We start from the raw sequence: 21,973 nt of genomic DNA, 5'->3' as shown, positions 1-21,973 counted from the left end.
GAGAGCAGTGGTGGTTACGACTGTTACGAGGGCCGTGTTCGCGTTGCGACGCACGGTGCAGAGGATCGGATGGAACGTTCGTTTTCAAGGTCCCCGATATCACGAGGGTATTGGTCCCATCACTATTCGCATCCCCCGTCGCCTGGCAGCCGGCATGTGCGCGGTGCAATCGATTCCGAAGTCAACGCATGCCCTCCGCCTGGTTTCTCCGCTGGAGGAAATAGTCAGTCGGTGGCACTGCTGCGACAGGACAGGACGTGCACCGTGGGAAATGATCTAAGAGATCCGATCTGCGGCGAGTCATCGAGCATATCCGCAATTAAACAACTCAACACAGGTTATTTCGAGACCAGAATGCATTAAAATTGAGGAATCAACGACGTGTCACGCCCAGGTACGTACCTAGAACCACGGAGTCGTTCGAGTGGCGCTGCTAAGCGTCACGCAGGTTGATAAAAGCGAGAGAGGGAGAGAGCGAGAGAGAGAGAGAGAGACCAAGTGAGAATGAAAGAGAGCGAGAGAGAGAGAGGGGTGGGAAGAGAAAGAGAGACAGAGAGCGTGACTACAACCTGATGCTTCAGGACTGTGCAATCGTACACCCGTTCCATACGTTTCGACCCTAGAATCATTCAATTACGTCCCAGTTCGTTTCCATTGCTGTTTCTAAAAGGTTTCCTCTCTCTCTCGCTCTTTTTCTCTACCCTTTAAATTGATTTTAAAGGGTTTACAGTGTGATTTATTGCCACGGACAGGTTTCTGGAAATGACAAAGCTTTCCGTTGTAGGGAACAGGTTAATTGTTCAGTGTTTGAGGATGGTATACGGATTAGATTCTACATTGTTGCGGTTTATTCGGTCCGCTTTGTCGCGTGTTTCTCGGGCCTGCCAGCACAGATATCGGGGTTGCGTAAATCCGACAGCTTATATTGTTACGCAAAGCCGTGTCCTTTGCGTACCGCACCCTTTGAGCCGCCGTTCCCTGTCCGTTACACTCTATCTACGGGATTAATTGAATTATTGTGGTAATTAGTCCGGAGGAGATGTATCGCCGCAGATCTCATCGATGCGTTGCGTCTTTGAGAATCGATAGAATTTATTGAACATTCGATGATGCTATTAACAGATCCGTGCGCCCGGCCGATTTCGCCCTTTATGTTACCACCTGTGGTACCTGCTTCAGCAACTATTGTAATGTCTGCTCAAATGATCATTGTTTCATTAACTTCGAACCGATTCGAGTAGAAGAAAAATATCTCTCTTTATCTCCCCGACAATACGTTTATTTAAACGGACATAGATTCGAGCACCCCTTTAACTTCTACTAAACGGTACATTTGTATATGTGAAATACATCGACACATTTCTAATGACTTACTCGTTGCAATCGACTTTAATTTTTCAAACTCGTGATATGAACGAGATACAGTTGGATGAAATGTTCGAGTATCATGTGTAAAGAGGACAGCGAACATTTTTATGAAGACGCGAGGATGAAAAGATTCTCGGGCGGCAACCAACGTGGAAAATTCCCGGTTGGCAACGCAAGTGTTAGAAGCTCGGGGTATGACGGCGAATAAAACAGATTGCGGACATTCATGTAGACCGATTTGCAATGCAAAGTGCCTGACACTTGAAAGAACGCGAAATAGAATATCTGAAACTGCTTATGAACTTTTAATGAAAAGAACTTTCCAACATGGAAAGTTGTGCTCTTGATGGTCTCGCCTCCAAAGGGATTGTGATAAGGGTGATTACGCTTCCAGAAAGAATTAATAACAATTTCTGCATCGAATCTTTCGTGTTTGATTGAAAAAGACGAGGTTGAATTTCGTTCGCGTAAAATGTTTGCAGAAGAATCTGTAATTATTCAGAAAAATATCAGTCTGCACTCGATGCAGATTTATTCGCATTATATGGATTTATCGAAGCTTTCAAACTATTAAGTGACGACTTCATCCCCTGAAGTTGGTTCATCGAGTCCTTACATAAGTATATTCAACAAGTTGTCTCGATCTGATTATATGGGAAGGCGAAGGAGTTGCATTTACATATATGTAATTACTGTTGCTTGCTCTGCTAACGACGTCCTGATCATCGGATTAAATATTATCACACGAACGCGTATAACTCGTTCTTCTTCGAACGTCTCCCATTCTTCTGAAATTATTTCTCTCGAGCAAAATATTTCGAGATGATTATTTACTGCCGTTTGAGGAATCTCATGCACCCGTGGCATTTTTCATTTTAAAATGCAACAGTATTCCCATTTCATTTCTGTCGCGAGGGATGCCTCCCACAGAGATAAGTCTCTACCTTATTCAGATTTTCATGAATTACTCTGCGAAAGTATGGGAACTCGCGTAAAGACTGAATTTAATCATGGTGTAGGGAAATATTTTTCCTTGGTAGTTTCAGAGTGCATAAGGAGCTCGAGGATTTACTTAATTTGTTCAGAATTACAGTATAAAATAGAGTAAGCTGCGAGTTTAAACACGATACGAGGCTGATCTGCTTGGAAATAATATTGCATGTGTTTTATATCGTGTTCTCAGTTGTCGGGTGGTGCGTTTCACACCGATGTGAAGTGTTAGAAGAGAGAGTGAGAGAGAGACAGAGAGAGAGAGAGAGAGAGAGAGAGAGAGAGAGAGAGAGAGAGAGAGAGAGAGAGAGAGAGAGAGAGAGAGAGAGAGAGAGAGAGAGAGAGTGGATTGGCATTATCCCATTGCTTTATCGACGCAGACAGTAAATTAGATGCACACTTCTAGGAACATCTATGGGCCGTAAACGGTGGTGGCGAGGGAGATCGGAGCTGCTGGTGCTCTTTATTTTCCATCACGTTATTCTGGGCGACGGCAATGTCGGTGAGTACGATTCACCATCGTTCCACCAGTGCGAATAAAGAACCTCTTCGTTCGGATCGAGAAGGACCATCGGAATCGCTTTACGGATCCTCGAACGTACTCTGAATCAGCAGTAAAATGCCAAAGAATCCTATGCCTCTCCGCATATCCACCTGTCAACATTTACTTTCACGAAAATCAATATTTTCATGTTGTTCCCTGTCGCGGAAGTAAGATCCACTTGCACCAGAATACTTCAGCTTTGCGATAGACGTATTTTTATCAGACTGCACGCAAGCCAATACAATATATATTTTTATCAGACTGGTATGCAAACCAATACAACAATTACGCTGTGACCAGCTAGTTTGAAGCTTAATGCAGCTACATAGTATGGACGAAGCTACGGCACGATACAAATCAAATACAGTGATTAAAATTTGAGAACGTGGGAAGCTTCACGGGTGAATTCGAAGGTACACCTTGCAGCAAGATTGCAATAAGGAGTATGCAGGATCGGAGATAAATGAAATTCCTGCCCGCTGATTTTATACCTGTCGGTTCGGCTGCATGGGGATGCGCTTCCACTTCCCCGGTGATCAATTTCTTCACGAACCGTCCATTTTTCCGGTCAGCACATTCTCGCCCCTTCCCTTGGTGTTGAAAAACGTTTCCGTCGATGAGAATTTCCGGTGGACGTCACAATGTCCCGAAAATGGCACTTGAAACAGTCGGATGATCGGTAAACGATTGCGAATTTTTGTGCAAAATAAAAATTGTCTACATTAATTGCAAGATGCAGGAGCCACGTAAACGTTTATTTCTTAACCCTTTGCACTCCGAATTATTTTTCAATTTCGTCGCCAACAACTCCCTACTATTTTAAGTGTATCATTTAACATTCACTTCAAAGGACAGTTCACTAATTATATTAAATATAGCTCTTAAACTGTTGTAATTTATATTAAATAAAGGAAGAACCAAATTCATATGAAGATCTATATTTCATTTACATTTTTCTTTCACTGATGTCGAGTCACACTCGACAAAGGAGTGCAAAGGGTTAACGATGTTAATGAGCCAAAAGTAATAATACAACAGCATTTTTAAACTCTTTAAATGTTTTGCATTTGATCGATTTATTTTTCCATAAATGCATAAAATCCGCAGAACTTTAATTGAAAAAGTTGAAAGACCGTGAGCGTCACCTTGGGGCATATTTTGTTATTTTCAAGCGAGCACATTATTATCAATGAACGTCCGCTGGAAACTGCAAGTTAAAAATTCAATCGACTGCGGAATCCACTATGTAACATTTCACCCAGTTGCCAATAATTGCAGCAATTATCGGAAAGCGCTTCAGTCGAAAGAATAGAGAAAAATTCGAAGGAGCTTCGCAGGTGAACCCTGCCCTACTGTGTTCTGTTTGAAAGTTGCTATGCGTGCGATTCTTATTTTTAAGGTGGAATCTTTAGCAGAACGCGAGCAAATTTCTTATCAATGAAAATGTCCCCTTGAAACATCAGTTTAAAAATAGAGAGGCGCGTCGATGTTCCGTAGGTGGTCTCAACTTCAGCATTTCGCTTTTGCGAAAGTTATGTTATATTAAGCGTGTTATATTTCGCGAGGAGCGTGTGGATCCGCCGTGCGTGAGGAACGTAATTATCGATTAACACGTTCGAGCAAGCGTCACGAGGAAAAGTAAACTGGTCTGGCCCCGGTGAATTTTGCTCGGGGCGGATCGATTTAACTCAATTAACCGAAACGCGCAATATTTATCCGATCGAAAGGGTTCTCCGCATTTCCCCTGTTGCTCGCTAAAGCTATGTCCACACTGAGGCAACATCGACAGCAACTTTCTCTCGTCTCTTGTTGCCTTCTTTTTCTTCCTTTATTCGATAAAAGCGAATAGCTTTTCGAGATACATCAACTAAAAGTGGTTCGATGTTATTCCAGTGTGGACAAAGCTTAAGAGAGGAAACCTGTAGGAACTGTAGAAAAACTTGGTGAAAAACGGATGACACGTACACAGGGTTTTCAAGGACATCGAGCGAAACACAATCCCCTTCTCTTCCCCGTCGTAGTAATTGGGTTTCAGGTTTGAATGAAAAATAGCGCCACCCACCGTATACCAACGAACGTAAAAATCTAAAAGGTGAAGTCTCTTTTCAACTTCGTTAATCCTTCGGTTTCTATTCGACACTGTTGAATTGCATGCACCTCGAATGCAATTAGTGGGTTGCAGAGACTTTTCGAGCCGCTCGAGATCCGGGAAAAAATTGCTTCCGTGCACTCTGCTCCGAGAAACAATCGTCCTTTCGATATCTCCTCCATTCTTCAGGCCGACGCGACGTGGCCATTGAAAATTTCGAGTCACTATCGATTCGCTCTCACCCTTCTATCCTTGCGTCGCACGTGGAAACAAAATGCTTTTTCATCCTGTCGATATTTTTCTACGTCTTCGACGAGTTTAAGCGAAATACGCCGTTCCGGAGACAATAAAAATCTGACTTACAGTCTTCAGCTTCGCTGTTGCCGGCAGACTGGATTACTGGAGGACTCCTTCAAGTCAGAATCAAATAAAAATATTATTAATCGTAATTATATCATCTTACATTTCATAATTTTCCACATAACATAGACACCTGAATATTCGCGATGTACTTGGAAAATTACATATAAACCATCTCCAATCGTAATTAAAAATTTACGAAATAATAAAACTTCAAGCCATATCCCATATAAATAATTATTTCCAACGTTATAACATTTTATATTTTCTTCGAAGCGTTACACGCTTCCCGGAATATTTTCCTCGTAAAGGGTTAAAAATGGAGGGAACCAAAATGTTCGCAGTAAACCAGTCAGAACAAGATACGAGCCATTACGGTAATTATTCACCGTGTTCCGTCACTGTGTGGGTGGCATAACTGTTTTACGAGTTCGAAACGGATTGGAAGTTCAACGTTGTATACCTACTTCACGTACAGATTTGCGAATATCGATAATCCAAGGTTCGGAGATCCTGCGGTTGAAACGGGATCGAGATTGCCGTAATCTGCGACGGCCTTGAAAATTTCGAGGTTCCTCCCGGCGTGGGAAACAGGCCGACACACGCTCCGTTTGATCACCGCCCACGCGTTTCATCGAGCTGTGCATCCCACGCGACGACCGCGCACCACCTTTGCAAACCCGCTTCGGTTCCTCCCTTCTGCCCGGGATCACTCAATCCACCTACCCAGTTTGCCTTCTTGAGGATCCCTTGTCGTCGATTCTCCTCCTGATCCCGCTTTTATTCGCTCCGCACCTATACAAAACAGTTCTTCTCTTTCTCCGTTCCCGACTTCGCTCCGTCTGAAAACGAACTGCTTGGATCATTATCGAAAAGACGAGGAAACGTATGGTGGCACAACAAAATACACAGTTCACGAGCAACATCTTTTACTAGAAGACGCGTCTCCTTCCCCGAATTCTTTTTTAAACAAATTATTTTTTATAGACCACACCGTGCTACCGTGAATTAGTCGACGATGATATTAAAATAATCCACAAACATGAACGAAAGATAGACAGAGAAATAACGTCGGTCTGAATTGTCTTTAATTGTCTCATTAAGACAGTGTTAACTAAATGAGATGCATGCTATGTACATAACTAATTCACCCGTTCTTTCGCCATGTTGAAATGATTCCTAGAATATTGTTGGTGTTCGCCAGTCCGGCGTGGACTGAACAAATGTTTTTAGTGGAGAGTTTAGTTTGAGAACAAACAGCGCCGGAAACTTCCGTACGCCTGCACTCGAACGACATTTTCCTAGCGTGTCTGGCTATCACGTGCCATTTCCACTCGCTGCGATATTCGTAAACGTGGGCAGCGGGACGTTGAAATTCGTATCCCGTGATAATTCGATGTGAATTGAAAGTTACAACGACAACGCACCGGCCGCATTAGCTATTTCAACGCCGCATTACCGTGTCCACTCCTGCAAAATGAAATTTTTGCGATATGCACGGGTAGTGATAAATTGTGGTTTGCAACGAATAATTTGGTTTCGCAGCGCACGTGAAACACGCGGAAAACAGAATTTTCCTCGTATTCTCTCGGCGCTTTCTTTCCAATATTATTGTTTTAAACAATTCTGCTCGCCGTGGGTCGCTGTCAAAACAAATTGCCCTGAAAATATCTTCCATGGAACGATCGTACCTCTCGCAATGGAATGTAAAAATACAGCTTATGGGAAATTGGTCATTTGCAACATGGAAAATGAGTTTCGTTCGAATCGGAGGGAGAGTAATGTGTCAGTGAAAGCGAACGATGCAAAAAGGTGTAACGGAAGAAGATTGCGAGTATTTTGCAGGTTTGCCATCTGTGTGGAAAGCGAGAAGCGTCCCATCGTGATCGCACGCGGTGACATTTCCCGTAATGTTCTACTCTGCAGCGAAGGTTAAGGGAAATGGAACACCGGCTGGCAGTTACAGCGTCTCAAGAGTAACAAGATTTTATCAGAAGAGGAAATTACAGATTCGTTTCCAAGTAAAATCATTTGCGCGGCTCTGTGAGATGCAAATACCGTGCCGTTCGCGGCATGATGCGCAGGGAAACGTTTTGTAAACAATTCTCGGCAAGCGTTTCCGTTGTTTCGATTCGAGACTCATAAAAACCGATTCAATAAACATGGAGGTCCATCGGAACAGATAGAATTCCAGTAATATCGCGTTTGGCTGGATGGAACGCAAACATAACGTATAACTTTTCCGAATTCAACATGTCTTTAAAGTGCTCAATGTTGTTCGTTCCAAAAGAACAAATTATGGAATAATTAAATAGAAATACAAAGATATTTAAACACTTCTTCAACTAGTCGCTAGACTGCGGATTTTATGCATTTGTGACAGAAACTAATTGAAAAAATGAACTTAAAAATATCAAATTTTTAGTATCACAGTTTGATACTCATAACTAAACATATCAGATCTTTTTGCGAATTCCTGTTTTATTTGAAACTATATGAACACTATAGGAAGATTCGTTCGAGTGAAAATGAGATAAATATTATCGTACATTGAATAACGTGGTGTGACGCGGACGTTTCACAGCAGCAGCGTTATCAGCGTTTCGTCGTGGAAAAGTGGTCCAAACTCTCCGTTTTCCGAGTGTTATTATTGTTCGAGTTCTTGGCGAGGATCAGATGTTGCTGCGAGATGAAAGCGACGTCGGACGCTCGCCACTCTAATTAGTTCGATATCTCGCAGAACCACGGCAAACATAGCACGGCGTAGCCGGTGATTATGACGCAGGAGAGTTTACGTCAATCCGCCAGGAACAAAAGAAACGACTGGGCATTCTCGTCCCGGAACGCGATTTCGTTTTCAATCGGATAAAGGTGAAAGCGTGGAAGATTGATTTCTGGCTCGATCAATCACGCTTTAGAGTCCTCGAGGCTTCCGATGGTCTGTCTGAAAGTTCAAACGTGACAAACTCGACGCACTGAACTTGCGAAAGAATCATTCCAACCCTCGTCCACTGTTCCCTGTTCTCAATTATAGAGCTCATACTATCGTTTCATAAGTGATTGTGGATCTTTATGCGAAATAAAAGTTTGGTTTACCTGAATTCCAACAAACTGGAGCGAAATAGAAAGTTATTTTCTTTTTTAATACGTTTAATAGGCTGAGAAGAATGTAACAGCATTGTAAAATTCTTCTTTTTACGTTTACTCATTTTTGTGATAAAAGCATAAAATCCGTAGTCTAATTATAATCGAGTAAACAGACTCTTTTCTGTCAATTGGATAAAGAAAACTGATTGAACGATGCACGAAGGCTGAAGTGCGATAGGTGTTTAATTAATATAAACTTTATATTTCAGGGTGCCTGTTTAGCAAGAACCTCTGTAACCCCCGAACTGAAACCTGTTACAACGGTGACATTTTCATTAATCTCTTAACACTTTGTCTATCAGAAGCCTGGGAATACATTGTTTAATGACTGTACCATTAAAAGAAGGTTCTGAGACAAGCTTACAAGAAGAGGACACAGTGGTGGGGTTGTCGGTTTTAATTAAACTTTTTCTGATGAATTTAGAGCAAAAATAAGCTGACCTATAAACATTTAATTTTATAATATCCAGAAAATATCTTGATATTCTTTCTAATCTTTCTATCCTTGCTATTTATTTATTGGTGCGGTTGTCAATAGTGTAACTAGTTATACAGGGTGTTGCCTCTAACGCGACGTATGACTTTTCAGCCACTGACATCTGACGAAAAAAGTTTAGATCAAGAGTTGCAGGGTATGGAGTGCACAATAGATATCAGTAAGAAAAATCGAGGTCACCTTGGGTTTTACAAATAGGAACACATATTTTTTTTTACCATATTTAGAGGACATCGAGACGAATTCAAAACACATATTTACATGATATTTTTAATACATATTTAGCTCGGACATGGGTCTGCTTACTTTTGTTCTAGATTCACCAGAAAAAGTTTAATTAAAATCGACGACCCCGCCACTGTGACCTCTCCTTGTTAGCAATTGTCATCTAACTAACAATCCCAAGAAGAATTGATTAACCCATGGGTTAAGAAGCCTACAATTGTGAATATTTGATTTTAAGAAGATTATTAAATGTTCCCCGGTGGGCAAAGTGTTAATTTGCACAAGTTTCTGAAAATTGTAGAATGACCGCTAACTCGCCATTTCAGATTTGGCATTCGGCAGGTGTCTACCATTGTATGGCGACCTGAACGAGGAGGACTACTACCAGTAAGTGCTCGTCTAAACTGATTAGTAAATAAGAAAAAACCAATGGATTTTAATCACACAGGTGTCTCGCTCGTACAGGTGTAAAGCAATTATATGTCGCGGCCACCATGGCACGATTCCACACCTACGATTTGGTGGAAACTAATATAAAAACTCGCCGCAAAATTGACCTTGACCTTGAAAATCAAGGACAAAAAACCCAAATATTCTTTTTGTTCAATCGTGTTATACAGGTCATGAGTCCCAACTTTCGGGAAGGAACAGCAGGTCGCAACTCAATCGTTCTCTTAAAAAATGATGTTGAATTTCCCATAATTTTTGCGACCTCTATAACCTCATAATACTCTTTCGTTTTATAGTTAGGGAAATGGCAGATTGTGCTTCCGATAATTTTCTACCCGACGAGTCAGCTTACTGCTGATGTCAAATGTCGCGCGAAATATTTTGATACAAACGATGTACGACGATGTAGCTATTTGTTTTTCATGCGGTTCTTTATCGCAGCTAATATTTCATATGCTATTGTGCTATTTCTGTGCTATTGACGAAGCAACGAGGAAGTACGCGTTAACTCAGGAAGTATATATGTAGAAATACTGTGCGAGTTAGTGGAAGGCTTCTACGTCCTGCAGCAGATCGACGTGACATCCTCTTTAAACCTCTTCAACCGTATGAAAAACTATTAGCTATGTGGTCGTATATTGTTTGAATCAAAACATTTCGCCCGACAATGGCGGACATCAGCAATATAAGATGAATCGTTGTAACTAAGTATGAAACGAAAGAATATTATGAACAAAGAGGTCACAAAAATTATAGAAAATTCAACATCATTTTTTAAAAGAACGATCGATTTGAGACCCCTAGTTCCTTTCAAAAAGTTGGTCCTCATGACCTGTAACACACGATTGAACAAAAAAGAATATTTGGTCTTTTTGTACTTGATTTTCAAGGTCAAGGTCAATTTTGCGAGGAATTTTTATGTCAATTTCATGACAGTCTGTACGTCCATTGAATTTAACGGGTTCAAATGAGAAAGTGTATCAAAAGGCTCGTAATTGACGTAACTTCTCGCGACCAGCACTCGTTTAGCTTCACTGTCTGACCATAAAGCGGTCTTACTACTACTCGACCGGAAAGTAGTAAAGTTCTACGACTGCAAGTGGGTCGTTCCTTGTGTATAGTATACAATTCTGAAATAGAACTACTTTATCATGGACACTGTTCATTTCTGTTTCGAAACAGGTACGACTTCAATATCGACGAACTGGAACTGCTAAGACAGCAATTAGGGAGGCTGCAGATCGACGGCTACAAATGGTCGCACCCGTACACACAATGCATCATGCTAGCATCTTTGTACAATCTGCGCCACCGGTACGGTACAATTTTTTTCATTGAAACTATAGCAAAAGTACCACAGACTCGAGTCGGCTTCGGTAGAAAAGTTTATTCTTTCTACGACCGCTTGTGTCAACATCCAAAAGTTTGTACGATATTCAAGGATGTTGAAAAACTGTATAGTTTCAAATATAAATGAATCTGCGATCGTCCAAAATCTACATTTTGCCGTCTGTCAACAAAATTATTAAAGAAAAAAAGAAATTGAAAGTGGAGACGAGGTTATTAACAGAATGGTCAAATTAGCTGACACACATTGGTACAAGTGTTGCGCTTTTCAGGGAAAATTACGATTTCGGACAGTGTCAGCGTTTGAAGCAGATCACGCATTTCGAGGAGGATAAACGGATCGACCAGACTAGAGTAAGTAATAAAACTTACAATTCGGCCAATCTATTAGGAAATTAAGAAAACCCGTAATCGGATGAATTACCGAATTTTGTTCGAAGGTACCTGCGATAGCTATAGTGAAGTTTACGCCGAACGACGGAAATTCCCGAAGCGAGTACGCTAATGAGTTATTCTACCCGCCGGGAACCCGCGAACAATATGCTCGAGGCACGCTCTATAACGAAGAATTTCCGCGATCGTTGTACAAAGATGAGACCAGGGAGTTTCCTAGGCTGTACGAGCCAAGGTACGCCTCGAGCTCTTACAAGGAATACGTGCCCTTTATCAAAGAGGAGAACTACGACGACCGTGAAAACACAATGCGGAAGAAAAGCTTCGAAGGAATGAACGAGAAGCTGTACCGGGCAAGGCGAGAAATGTACAACGTAAGAAATTACGATGACAACCCCATCGAATCTATAAAATACGCTCTAGGCGAAGAAGCGAAGGCTTACCCTAATCAGCAAGATCTAAGCACCACTGATACCATACCCGCTGAGGAATTGGAATTTTTAATCGACAAATCTTATTACAATAAAAAAGAAACGGACGATGATATCGACGTAGAGTACGAGAAGGCTTTTTCCAAGAAGTACAAGCATCCTAGGAAATTGTCACAGTTCTCGGATAAGGATGAATTCCTGTTGGAGTACGTGAAACGCAACTCGAAGAATAATGATTACGATGGAGAAGATTACGAGGATATTAACGAAGAGATCGAGCTACCGAGAAAGGATACATCTTCATTGGAGAACGCTATATACACTGAGGGAGGTCTTGTGCGGGCTAATAATGGTAAAACGGATTCTGATGCGGAAGGTAAAGCTTTGAATGACTCGTGGGATTGTTGGAGTAGGCGGATCTTCTTATGGTAGTTGAAAATTCATTCGAATGATTTTGCAGAAAATGATTACGACCCTCTGTTCGGTAACAACCTGAACGAGTACCTCCGGAGACGAGAATTGGCTGGGTTCAAGAGAAGGGAACGTTTAGACGTTAAGAAACCGGGACCACCATTCTCGACGAACAACTACGCATTCAAAAATCAGCTACAATCGAGTATGTCACTTCGATAGTAGTCGAGACACTCAAAGACTGATCACTCCTAGTTATAGACAACGTGTTTGCAACGTGCACTAATATTTCTCAATTGTACATTTATTTTCAGGCGAGGAGAAGGAGAATCGTTCTGATTCAAATGAAACAGAGCAAAATGTAAGTAGCACTTCAGCTCTTCTTTGGACAGTCAATAATTAATTAGACTACGGATTTTATGCATTTAGGATGCGTTCCAGGATGAAGAGTTATTTGAACCCTTCGTGAAGAAAGAGGTGTTCGGACAGTCGGAAGAGAGTTCTTCGACATCCTATCACAATGTCGATTTAGATCACGTGTATGTGCAGTTCGAACAGCCTATTCACGTATGGGCAGAAGGTGAACATGTTGTCGAAGAGGTCCGCTCAAACTTTTTAACCATATGAACAACATCCCCATAAATATAGAAATGAAACAATTGTCGAATTTACAGGTGGGGAAGCTATTAGGACTGACGCCGGGAACGCTAACGAATATTCGAGTTGATCGTGCGGAAGTGACGTTTCAAGTCGTCAATAATAATAAAAATTACAATGCTACGGATGTCGTTAATAGAATAGGTACTTTCGCTACAGACGAAACTTATAAATCCTAATAAAATGAACACTAGGTCAATTAACTAATATTTTCAATTCACGATTATTGAGAATGTATAAAGATGCGTCCATGAGGATTATTTCTTTGGACATATATTATTTTAGAATATCTAAAAATTTGGATAGATCTAGTGTTAACGAAACAAATTGTACTTTCAGATAACATACGAGGCAAGCTAAAGGAGTCCTTGGGTGTTGAGGTGACGCGTGCAGGCATAGGTGACAAGGTTCATCTTAAAACAATTTCCATTATCTCGTTAACTATCAAGAGCGACTCAAAAGTTTTGCTCTTGTACTCTATTATTTATATCCAATAGCTTTGAGAGACCGAAATTATTTATGGCTAGACTGCGGATTTTATCAGTGGCGGATCAGGACAACTGGGGTCCTAAGCGGTTAAAATTTCGGGGCCCCCATATAAGAAAGTTTCAAGGAAAACTCTCATTAAGTTATACCCAAAAACGAAAAGTAATCAAAAATTCCACAGGGTGCAACTTAGAGGCCATACATTACATTCAACAGTTTGTTTCTAGATATGTTCCATTATTTTACCAGAGGGTCCTACGGTTTGTATGACAATAAGATATAACACAATGAATAACCTATTTCTTTTTTGTTGCACAATTTTCGAAGCTAAACATTTTCTGCTACAAGCACGGGGCCCCCAAAAGCAAGCCGCGGGGCCCTCCGCGGCCGCTTAATCCGCCCCTGGATTTTATGCATTTATACCAAAAATGAATTGGTGAAATACAAAACGATGAAATGATGATTGAAAACTGACAAAATTATTAAAAGAAATTTCATTTTTATCTAATTTCTGTTGCTTATAATCGATTTCGAACATTTTTATTTTGCATAAAAATCCGGTCTATTTAGGGCATAATGTTTCAATTATTCAAAGCATAAGATTACGTCACAAATAACGAAGATCAATTGTTTGTAGATCAAGCTCCCTGCGACGCTGGAAGTAGTTAGGGCACCTCAGATGAATTCCAGCGTGTTTGGTGCACTAGTGGCTGCAGGGGTTGCAGCTGCCGGTGCAGCTGCAGTAGTTACGTTATTAATCGCTCGTCGGCATGCTAAATCTCGCGCTAAGCTCGCTGGATTAGCTACCCCTGATCCAGAAGCTTCTAAGGACTATCAGGACTTGTGCAGAGCTCGAATGCAGGCGAAGCTGCCCACTCATAAATTGGACTCACCTTTTACTGCAAAAATCTCTCTCGAAAGCGAATCCAATAATTTACCGTCGAATCGATCTAGCACATCTTCGTGGGGAGACGAGCCAGCTTCTTCTAATATGGACATATCAACTGGAAAGATGGTTCTTGTAAGTTGGAAATATAATTTCTTTTCAAAGTTGAATCTTTCAAAAACTCGGTCCATTTATAAAAAAAAAAGTTATTCTGCTATAACGTGTGTGGCATCGTAAATTTTGTATGGTTTTTCAGAGTTACATGGAAGACCATCTAAAGAACAAAGACCGTCTGAATCAAGAATGGGAAGTATTGCGGGTTCACTATCCTGGGACTACTGAAATTGCGAAAAGCGAGGAAAACGCGAAGTGCAATCGTCCTGGCACTCCGCTCCCCTACGACCACACCAGGGTGATACTAAACGATCTCGCTAACGCCAACAATTCGGACTATATAAACGCCTCCACGATTGTAAGTACCCTTCTTTGGCCGCGACGGTCAGAATTTCCTTTCCGGAAAACGCTGACTTGGAATAGATGCTTCTCCATCATAGTCTACGTCTACATATAATAATTTTATACGTCGTTTTTATCGTAACGGAACCAAAAATAGAAATCGGTAAGTCACGCGACAAGCATGTAGTTTTTGATGATGCGGCAATGCTTCCCACGAAAACGCTTTTGGTAGACATATTCTTGCATTGCTGCAACATTATTGTAAATTCAGGCATGACGAAGTACACGACGCTTTGATGACGCCTTGCCTGAGTGACTATAGGTCAATAGGCAAGAGGTGTACTCACTGGAAATATTATATATACAACGCGCGTAAAATGTGGATTTAAATTGTGTTAGGTCCGTGCAAACGTTCGTGTTCGATTTCTTGTTGTATTTTAATACGAAATCGAGGACGAACTTTTGCACTGATCTAGTAGAAGTGTGTTTCTAAATAGCACTTCTATACTATTCTGCAACAACATTTACGTATCGAGGTTGTACATGGATTTACATCCGCATTTTATTAATTTGAGGTGTACACGAAACGTACACTATTGTATGCAATAGCTTAAATCACATCGAGTCGTTCGACTCTTGCCTAAACATCGATAGTGATTAATTCACTGTGCAAACGTTAGACTACCCGCATAACGGAAAGACTCCCAAGCCATGCACAAGAATGCTTTCGGATGGACCATACGACTAGCTGTTTCAGTGATCGATAACGTTGTGTGATGATGATACGAGTTCACGGGAAATTTTCAGGTGGATCACGACCCAAGGAACCCGGCCTACATTGCCACGCAAGGTCCTTTACCACATACATCAGCAGATTTCTGGCAACTGGTATGGGAACAAGGCAGCGTTGTGATAGTGATGCTGACTAGGCTAACCGAAGATGGAGTTGCTATGTGTCATCGGTACTGGCCAGAGGAAGGATCAGAATTGTATCACATATACGAAGTACACCTTGTGTCTGAGCATTTCTGGTGCGACGATTATCTGGTGCGCTCTTTCTACCTGAAGAACGTACGCACCGGCGAGACACGAACTGTTACGCAATTCCATTTCTTATCTTGGCCTGAAAACGGCGTTCCGTACTCTACCAAGGCTCTACTCGAATTCCGTCGGTGAGTACTTGAAACAAACGATACATCAGTCACAGTTGTAATTGATTAACGCTATTAATATCGTGTACGTTGCAGAAAAATCAACAAGTCGTACAAAGGCAGGTCATGTCCCATCGTCGTACACTGCAGGTAAGCGACCTCGTTAAATGTTAGGTCATGGTATCGTGACAATCATTTAAAAATAAACTTTTTGAAAATAAAATCCAAAATTCCCGCCTGAGTTGTGCAATCTTCTTTTTACATTGTTTAATCGTAACAAGATTGTTTTCATAGAATATACCCAGTCAACCAAATGCTCGGTTTTGGCCGGGCAGCTGCGTCAGCAGAGGCAACGCTTGCTGCTGGTAGAAAGACCCGGCATCTGCCCGGCAGGAGTTTCCGGGCAGATGGAGACAGCTCGGTCCTCGGTCTTACGGCGAGGCAGAATCCAGGAACGAGCTGCCTTCCATCTGTCCGGAAGCTTCTACCAGACAGACGCTGGCAGGAGAACACCACGCAGCTGCGTCAGCAGATGTAGCGCTTTATACTGACAGGGTGTGCCCGGCAGATTCGTCCAGATATCTGCTCGGAGCAGGCCTGGCTGACTGGGTAATGAAGGTATACTGCAATTTATAGAAAATGCAAGTTTTAGGAATTGCAATTTAGATAGTGGTTCGTCATACGATAAATAACCCAGATTTTTACGAAGCCAATGCAAAGAGATTATACCATGTGTCATTGATTCACAGTGATGGCGTTGGTCGTACCGGAACCTACTGTTTGATCGACATGGTTTTGAATCGTATGATGAAAGGAGGCAAGGAAATCGATATTGCATCTACTCTAGAACATATTAGAGACCAAAGACCCGACATGGTTGCTACAAAACAACAATTCGAGTTCGTTCTGATGGCCGTGGCGGAAGAAGTACACGCTATCCTCAAGGCTTTACCCGCAGTTCCTGCAGAGAAATCTCCTCCCCCAGGAAACAATACTTCCACGAAGGAGGGCCAGTGAGATTCGAACAGGATCCTGAAATTGCAGTCGCGGCGAGCAACAGAAAAGTATTAATTGCAGTCTATATCAAAGAGATAAAAATGGCCAAACATTTCTAGTCAATCATCTAAGAGTCTAGAGTCACTGTTAATCTATCATTTTCTGTAAGTTACTTCTTTGAGACGCTTCTGACACATTTCAGAACCATACGATCTGATTTTTGAGAATCTCCAGACAGGTATATTCATTCGAAGATCAGAGAACGTAAATAGATTCTGATTTGAAAATTTCGCTGATTATACGCAAGGTGATAATAATAATACGTACAAAACTAATATGGTCGAACAGATACTTCAGGGAGCAGTATCAGTCTGTCAAATTTTTGCGAGTCTAATTTTACTACGGCCTACTTGGACATTTAAGTACAAGCATACGGATTCGAAAGACTGAGCTATGCAGCTGTTGGAATTCTAAATATTGGCTAACGATGGAATCATTTGTACTGCACATATCCTCGGAAGATCGTCTCTACAGGTGAACCTCGTAGTGAAATCCTAACTCGAATTTTCAAAGCATTATTTTGCAAATACGAATGCTTATCCCATATTATGTAGCTCAGTCTTTACGTATTTTATATTGCTCTTGATCTCGACGAGAATATTATTTCAGCGAAAGTTACGTTGCTTCCTCTCATAGACAACTTCACTAACGTGCTTTACAATAGCTTTAAACAGAGTATTGAAATATATTGCAAAGTAATTAACGTTACATAGTTCTATCTGCTCAGTCAATTCTATGTCAAGCGTATAAATACAGGGCGTGAAAGTTCATATTCGTTTAGTTGTATCCTGTTAACAGTTCGATACGTATTTCTCTTTCATTGAGAAGCTTTTATCCCTAATTGCGAAACTTGATTGAAAGAAAATAGATGATTTTTCTGTTAAAAGACGCGAGTACTGAGAACAAAGTTTTAGAGATCGAAGTCCGAATTTTTATACTATTGTTAAATATTCGAATATTTACCGTTATATGTAAAGGAAGACGAGCATTAAACGCTATTTGTCAATCTGTTTTCTACGCGTACGGGAAAGACCGATCGAGCTGCACAATATTCACGGAAGTTTACGATTAAGTGCTTCTATCATGTCGGCGGGAAATTATAAGAAAAATATTTTGTCTGTGTGAAATATGAATCAATGTACGACCACGTAAAATAACGTTAATGTACTAAATGTCATGTGGAAGTGTCCAACAGGCTCATGAATGAAATGTTTAATCATTGTATCGTGATGATAATGTTTAAGTGGTATGTAAAAGAAAATTATAAGCGTACGTGTTTGCACGAGTTGTCGTGTCGATATAACAGGTTGTAAATGATAACGCTATACTTGCTTTAACAAAATCGTGGTCCTGTTGATCCTGCAGATCCAGCCTCCCGCAGGATGAACAGGCTACCTTGAAGGTTTCTTCCTTCTCGTTGTGCAGTACGATTACTGTCAATTAATATGTGCTCTACGTTACGGCATTGTTACTCTTGATTTTTATCAAAACGAACATTCACGAAGTCATAAAAATTCCTATCGGTAGAACAAATGATACATCAAATTTAAAGTAATCGGCTACAACAACCAAAGGATTCGAGACAAGACACCGTATAATTCTATACTGCTTCCAATTTGAACAATTCGAGAAACTAAACGTACGAATTGTTAATGTTTCTTCATTTTGTATACGTATCCATGAGTTTCCGACATGAGCTCAGTACACTGTGAACGTGATGCGAAAGTTTGCTTGACCAAAAGATAAAATGAGTTTCGTTGGTCTTTTTTAGCACAGATTCATATAACAGATTCTATATTTTTATGCAGAGGGATAAGTCTATGTGAAATGAAATAATATAGTTATATAAATCTATACTATGTTACTCAAAATGTAATACTATATGTGTTATAATATAATAAATCACTCTATGTTCAAATCAACACAATTCACGGTGAGTGTGCAATTATTCTTTCAAATTTATTTTCCCTTGTGCGCGAATATTACATGTTCAAAAAATCATTCATAAATGTACAATGGGTGAACATATACTTTACCGCAGCACAGGTTAACAATAAATATTATAAATATAAAACATTATAAAAATACTGTTTACACTTAAAAATTATTTATGACATGGCACTATGGCACATTGTTTATATGCATACCATACCATATGAATATACAATTTTCAGTCGTCTTGGAACGTGGACGAATATGTATCAGGAAACAAAGGATCCCAAAATCCTGGAAATAATTGATATTTTTAAACATTTGTCACGTTATATTTCGTCACTAAAATTAGAATTAACATTGTTACCTGCGGGAGTACTTTGTTTTTCATTGTATTTAATCCTATGACGAGAACACAGCTTCTGTCTTGCTTTCATTTCACTATCGGAGAGTCCAAGGTTACCATAATACTAAAAAGAACAAAAAATTGTTTAAATGTACAAGAAAATTTATAAAAAGTTAACAGGTTTTTGTTGCTTTTTAAATGGAACCTTGTATTTTTTTCAATATAATATCAACAATTACGGAATAACGACAACTTACTATTCAATGCCTGTGTGTAGCATTAACAAAGAAAAAATCACATTTGTTAACATTTGCGATAACTATATTATCTCTATAATGAAGATTATAAATGTTACCTTTTCACATTCCCAGCAAGTAGTGCCAACCATCTTTGCTCTTTCTATTTTATTTTTTGTTTTACCAGTAAATACATCTTCTTTCTCGGGTACCCTACAAAGCATAATTGCGTTAAATAATTTTAGTAATAATAAATTTTTATAAAAGTCTGTACTAGCGCAACAGACACTTACATATCAAAACTATGCATAAGACTCTTCTTCACGGGTGGAAAGTCGTGAGACACATTTTTGGACAGTTCATCTTTATTTTTTTCTATGCTATTAACTATAGAAGTTGATTTCCCTTTAAGTTTTTCACCCAGAAGGCAGAATGTTTCATCATTACACGAAGAATTGTAGCCACATGTCTCGTTAGCCAATTTTGACAATTTCCTTTCCTGTGCTTGGCTCGCACTACTAGTATTAACATTCTCAGTTTTTAATTTTGGTTCAATATCAGAAAGTACCGGTGATACACAAGAAGGTAAAATATCATTATTGCTTCCGATACTTTCGTTATTTGAAGTACTAAATGTTTTTAGTTTCTTTATTGGATACAGTTCATCCTTTTGCGTAGATGTATGTGCAGGTAAAGGTTGACTGAGACTCGCAATTTTGTCACGAAATTTGACAAGCAAGTTATCTTTTCTACAATTATCTTCTCTAAGTTTGGCACGACTATTTTTCCTTGGTTTAAAGCTTTTCATTCGTGATACCGATTTTATACATTTAGTGGGACTATCTTCAATTATTTCTTCATCTACGTCTTTTCTGTAGCCAGAATTGTCAGGTAGCACCAGTGAAGTTAATTCTTTGTGGCTTTTCTGGTCTATGATCTCTTTTCTTGGAAAGAACTCGAGTCTCGACTGTTTCAATTTCTTTCCATTTTGTAATAGTGTGGTGTCGACATGATATAGTTTACTGATTCCCAATTTTTTTGGTAATTTATACAGCGGTGTACATTCTATTTGATCATTATTGTTTAACATACTTGGAAACTGATTCTCGTCGTTTTCTACAGATGTTTCAGAAAGATTTTCATCAGAACTATTCGTTACAATGGTAATTTTTTCTCTGACAGGTACAAACACGTTAGTCTCATCAGAATCATCCACAATGGCAGGGCCAGGTGTAAAATACCTCTTCTTAGACTTACGTTTTTTTATGAGTTCTGGACTACGTGGTAATTCATTTACTACTATTTGCTTTCTATCAACAAACTTATCATTGGCTAAAACTGTTTCATTTTCAGTCAGCACATTACCCAGAGTACACATGGTTGAAAGACTTTTGTACAGAGATGAGGGTTTTGGATGGTTGGATGACATTTGACTTGCATGTTCATTAGACAGATCTGTACAACTTTCAGCTGCTTGCGACAACATTACACTAAAATGTAAACAGAAGAAATTACAATACTTATTTTACAAATGTGGAGTACTCAAACACTAAACTCACATATCATTATTGTCACTTGTTGGATCAAACAAATGAAATGGAATTTTCATACCAGCATCCTCACAATATTTTTGCAATTTTAAATATCGTATCCACAACTCTGAAAGCATAAGAATAATTCATGACTCAAATGTAATGAAACGCTAGGGCATAAGTTCACCAATGGATTCAGTTGCCTCTGAAACGACCTAGAAGCACTATAAGAATATGTTTACACAATAGTGTGTTTATAACTAGGTCATACACAATGTATCAAACATTATTTAGAAACAGTTAAGCAAAGAACTCAGTTTATCGAAAAAATGATTGAAGCACAGGATAGCAAATATTTGTATGAATTTGTTTTATTTTATTATACTGAATCCACCAAAGAAGTTATGTTCACAGATTCTAGTGCATCCTATATATAAAATAGAAATAAATTAAGAAAAAAGCAAAACACAATGAATTGTTACTTAATTCGTTATACTTAAACTGCAGATCTTTACGAATTTATGGCACCTATAATTTATAAGAAAGAACGTTTACATCAAGAATAATTAAAAACATTTATTTTCAACATAGATATTTTAGACTAAATAAATAAATTGTTCCTTTGCTCGGATTTTTAGAAAATTATCTATGAAAATCGAAGATCGCATAAAGATCTGGTGTCTAATTATTATCGATATTTACATCTCTAACAACAACAACAATTATGTATACTTACTTTTATATTGTTCGAACACTTTCCCAAGCATTCCGGCGAAATTCTTGGTAGCATTTCGTGCGACTTCGTTCTCTGTACAATAACGAAATTGTAGAACGTCTGAGGTAGCCATCGGTAAAATAGACGAGGTTAGGTATTTGTTTTTTTCGAATTCGACACCTCGCCTGTATTTTTCACTTTGGCGTTAATTAATGTGCTGCATATTTTTATTGTGCATACCAGTTATCACACCGAACATAGAAACGAAC

At 39.6% G+C, this 21,973-nt stretch overlaps 2 protein-coding genes across 4 annotated transcripts; one reads left to right on the top strand and one right to left on the bottom strand.

Annotated features, from left to right (window-relative positions):
• The first annotated feature begins 227 nt into the window (after positions 1 to 227).
• On the top strand, positions 228 to 18,714 carry Ia-2 (tyrosine phosphatase IA-2). Of its 2 annotated transcripts, none has more exons than XM_076435274.1 (17): positions 228 to 394; positions 2,765 to 2,860; positions 8,708 to 8,761; positions 9,546 to 9,606; positions 10,852 to 10,983; positions 11,289 to 11,370; positions 11,457 to 12,216; positions 12,301 to 12,456; positions 12,566 to 12,612; positions 12,693 to 12,851; positions 12,926 to 13,052; positions 13,248 to 13,315; positions 14,032 to 14,415; positions 14,537 to 14,752; positions 15,544 to 15,908; positions 15,984 to 16,037; positions 16,637 to 18,714. In XM_076435274.1, the coding sequence occupies exons 2-17, from the start codon at positions 2,773 to 2,775 to the stop codon at positions 16,902 to 16,904; spliced, it is 3,021 nt and encodes a 1,006-aa protein (XP_076291389.1). In that variant the 5' UTR covers positions 228 to 394; positions 2,765 to 2,772; the 3' UTR covers positions 16,905 to 18,714. The 2 variants fall into 2 exon arrangements, with proteins under 2 accessions (XP_076291389.1, XP_076291380.1); XM_076435265.1 differs by having other exon boundaries at positions 12,681 to 12,851.
• Positions 18,715 to 18,877: 163 nt separating this feature from the next.
• Positions 18,878 to 21,862, bottom strand: LOC143214351 (uncharacterized). Of its 2 annotated transcripts, none has more exons than XM_076435286.1 (6): positions 21,726 to 21,862; positions 21,017 to 21,116; positions 19,751 to 20,947; positions 19,577 to 19,670; positions 19,243 to 19,345; positions 18,878 to 19,169 (listed from the first exon to the last, which is right to left on the bottom strand). In XM_076435286.1, the coding sequence occupies exons 1-6, from the start codon at positions 21,835 to 21,837 to the stop codon at positions 19,114 to 19,116; spliced, it is 1,662 nt and encodes a 553-aa protein (XP_076291401.1). In that variant the 5' UTR covers positions 21,838 to 21,862; the 3' UTR covers positions 18,878 to 19,113. The 2 variants fall into 2 exon arrangements, 1 of the variants encoding a protein (XP_076291401.1); XR_013010138.1 differs by having other exon boundaries at positions 19,131 to 19,169; positions 19,479 to 19,670.
• Between the last annotated feature and the right edge of the window lie 111 nt (positions 21,863 to 21,973).

This window comes from Lasioglossum baleicum, chromosome 1 (assembly GCF_051020765.1).
Source record: "Lasioglossum baleicum chromosome 1, iyLasBale1, whole genome shotgun sequence".
In the NCBI taxonomy this organism is placed as follows: domain Eukaryota; kingdom Metazoa; phylum Arthropoda; class Insecta; order Hymenoptera; family Halictidae; genus Lasioglossum; species Lasioglossum baleicum.
Note: the sequence above shows the minus strand (reverse complement) of the source record. Positions and strands in the feature narration are given on the sequence as shown.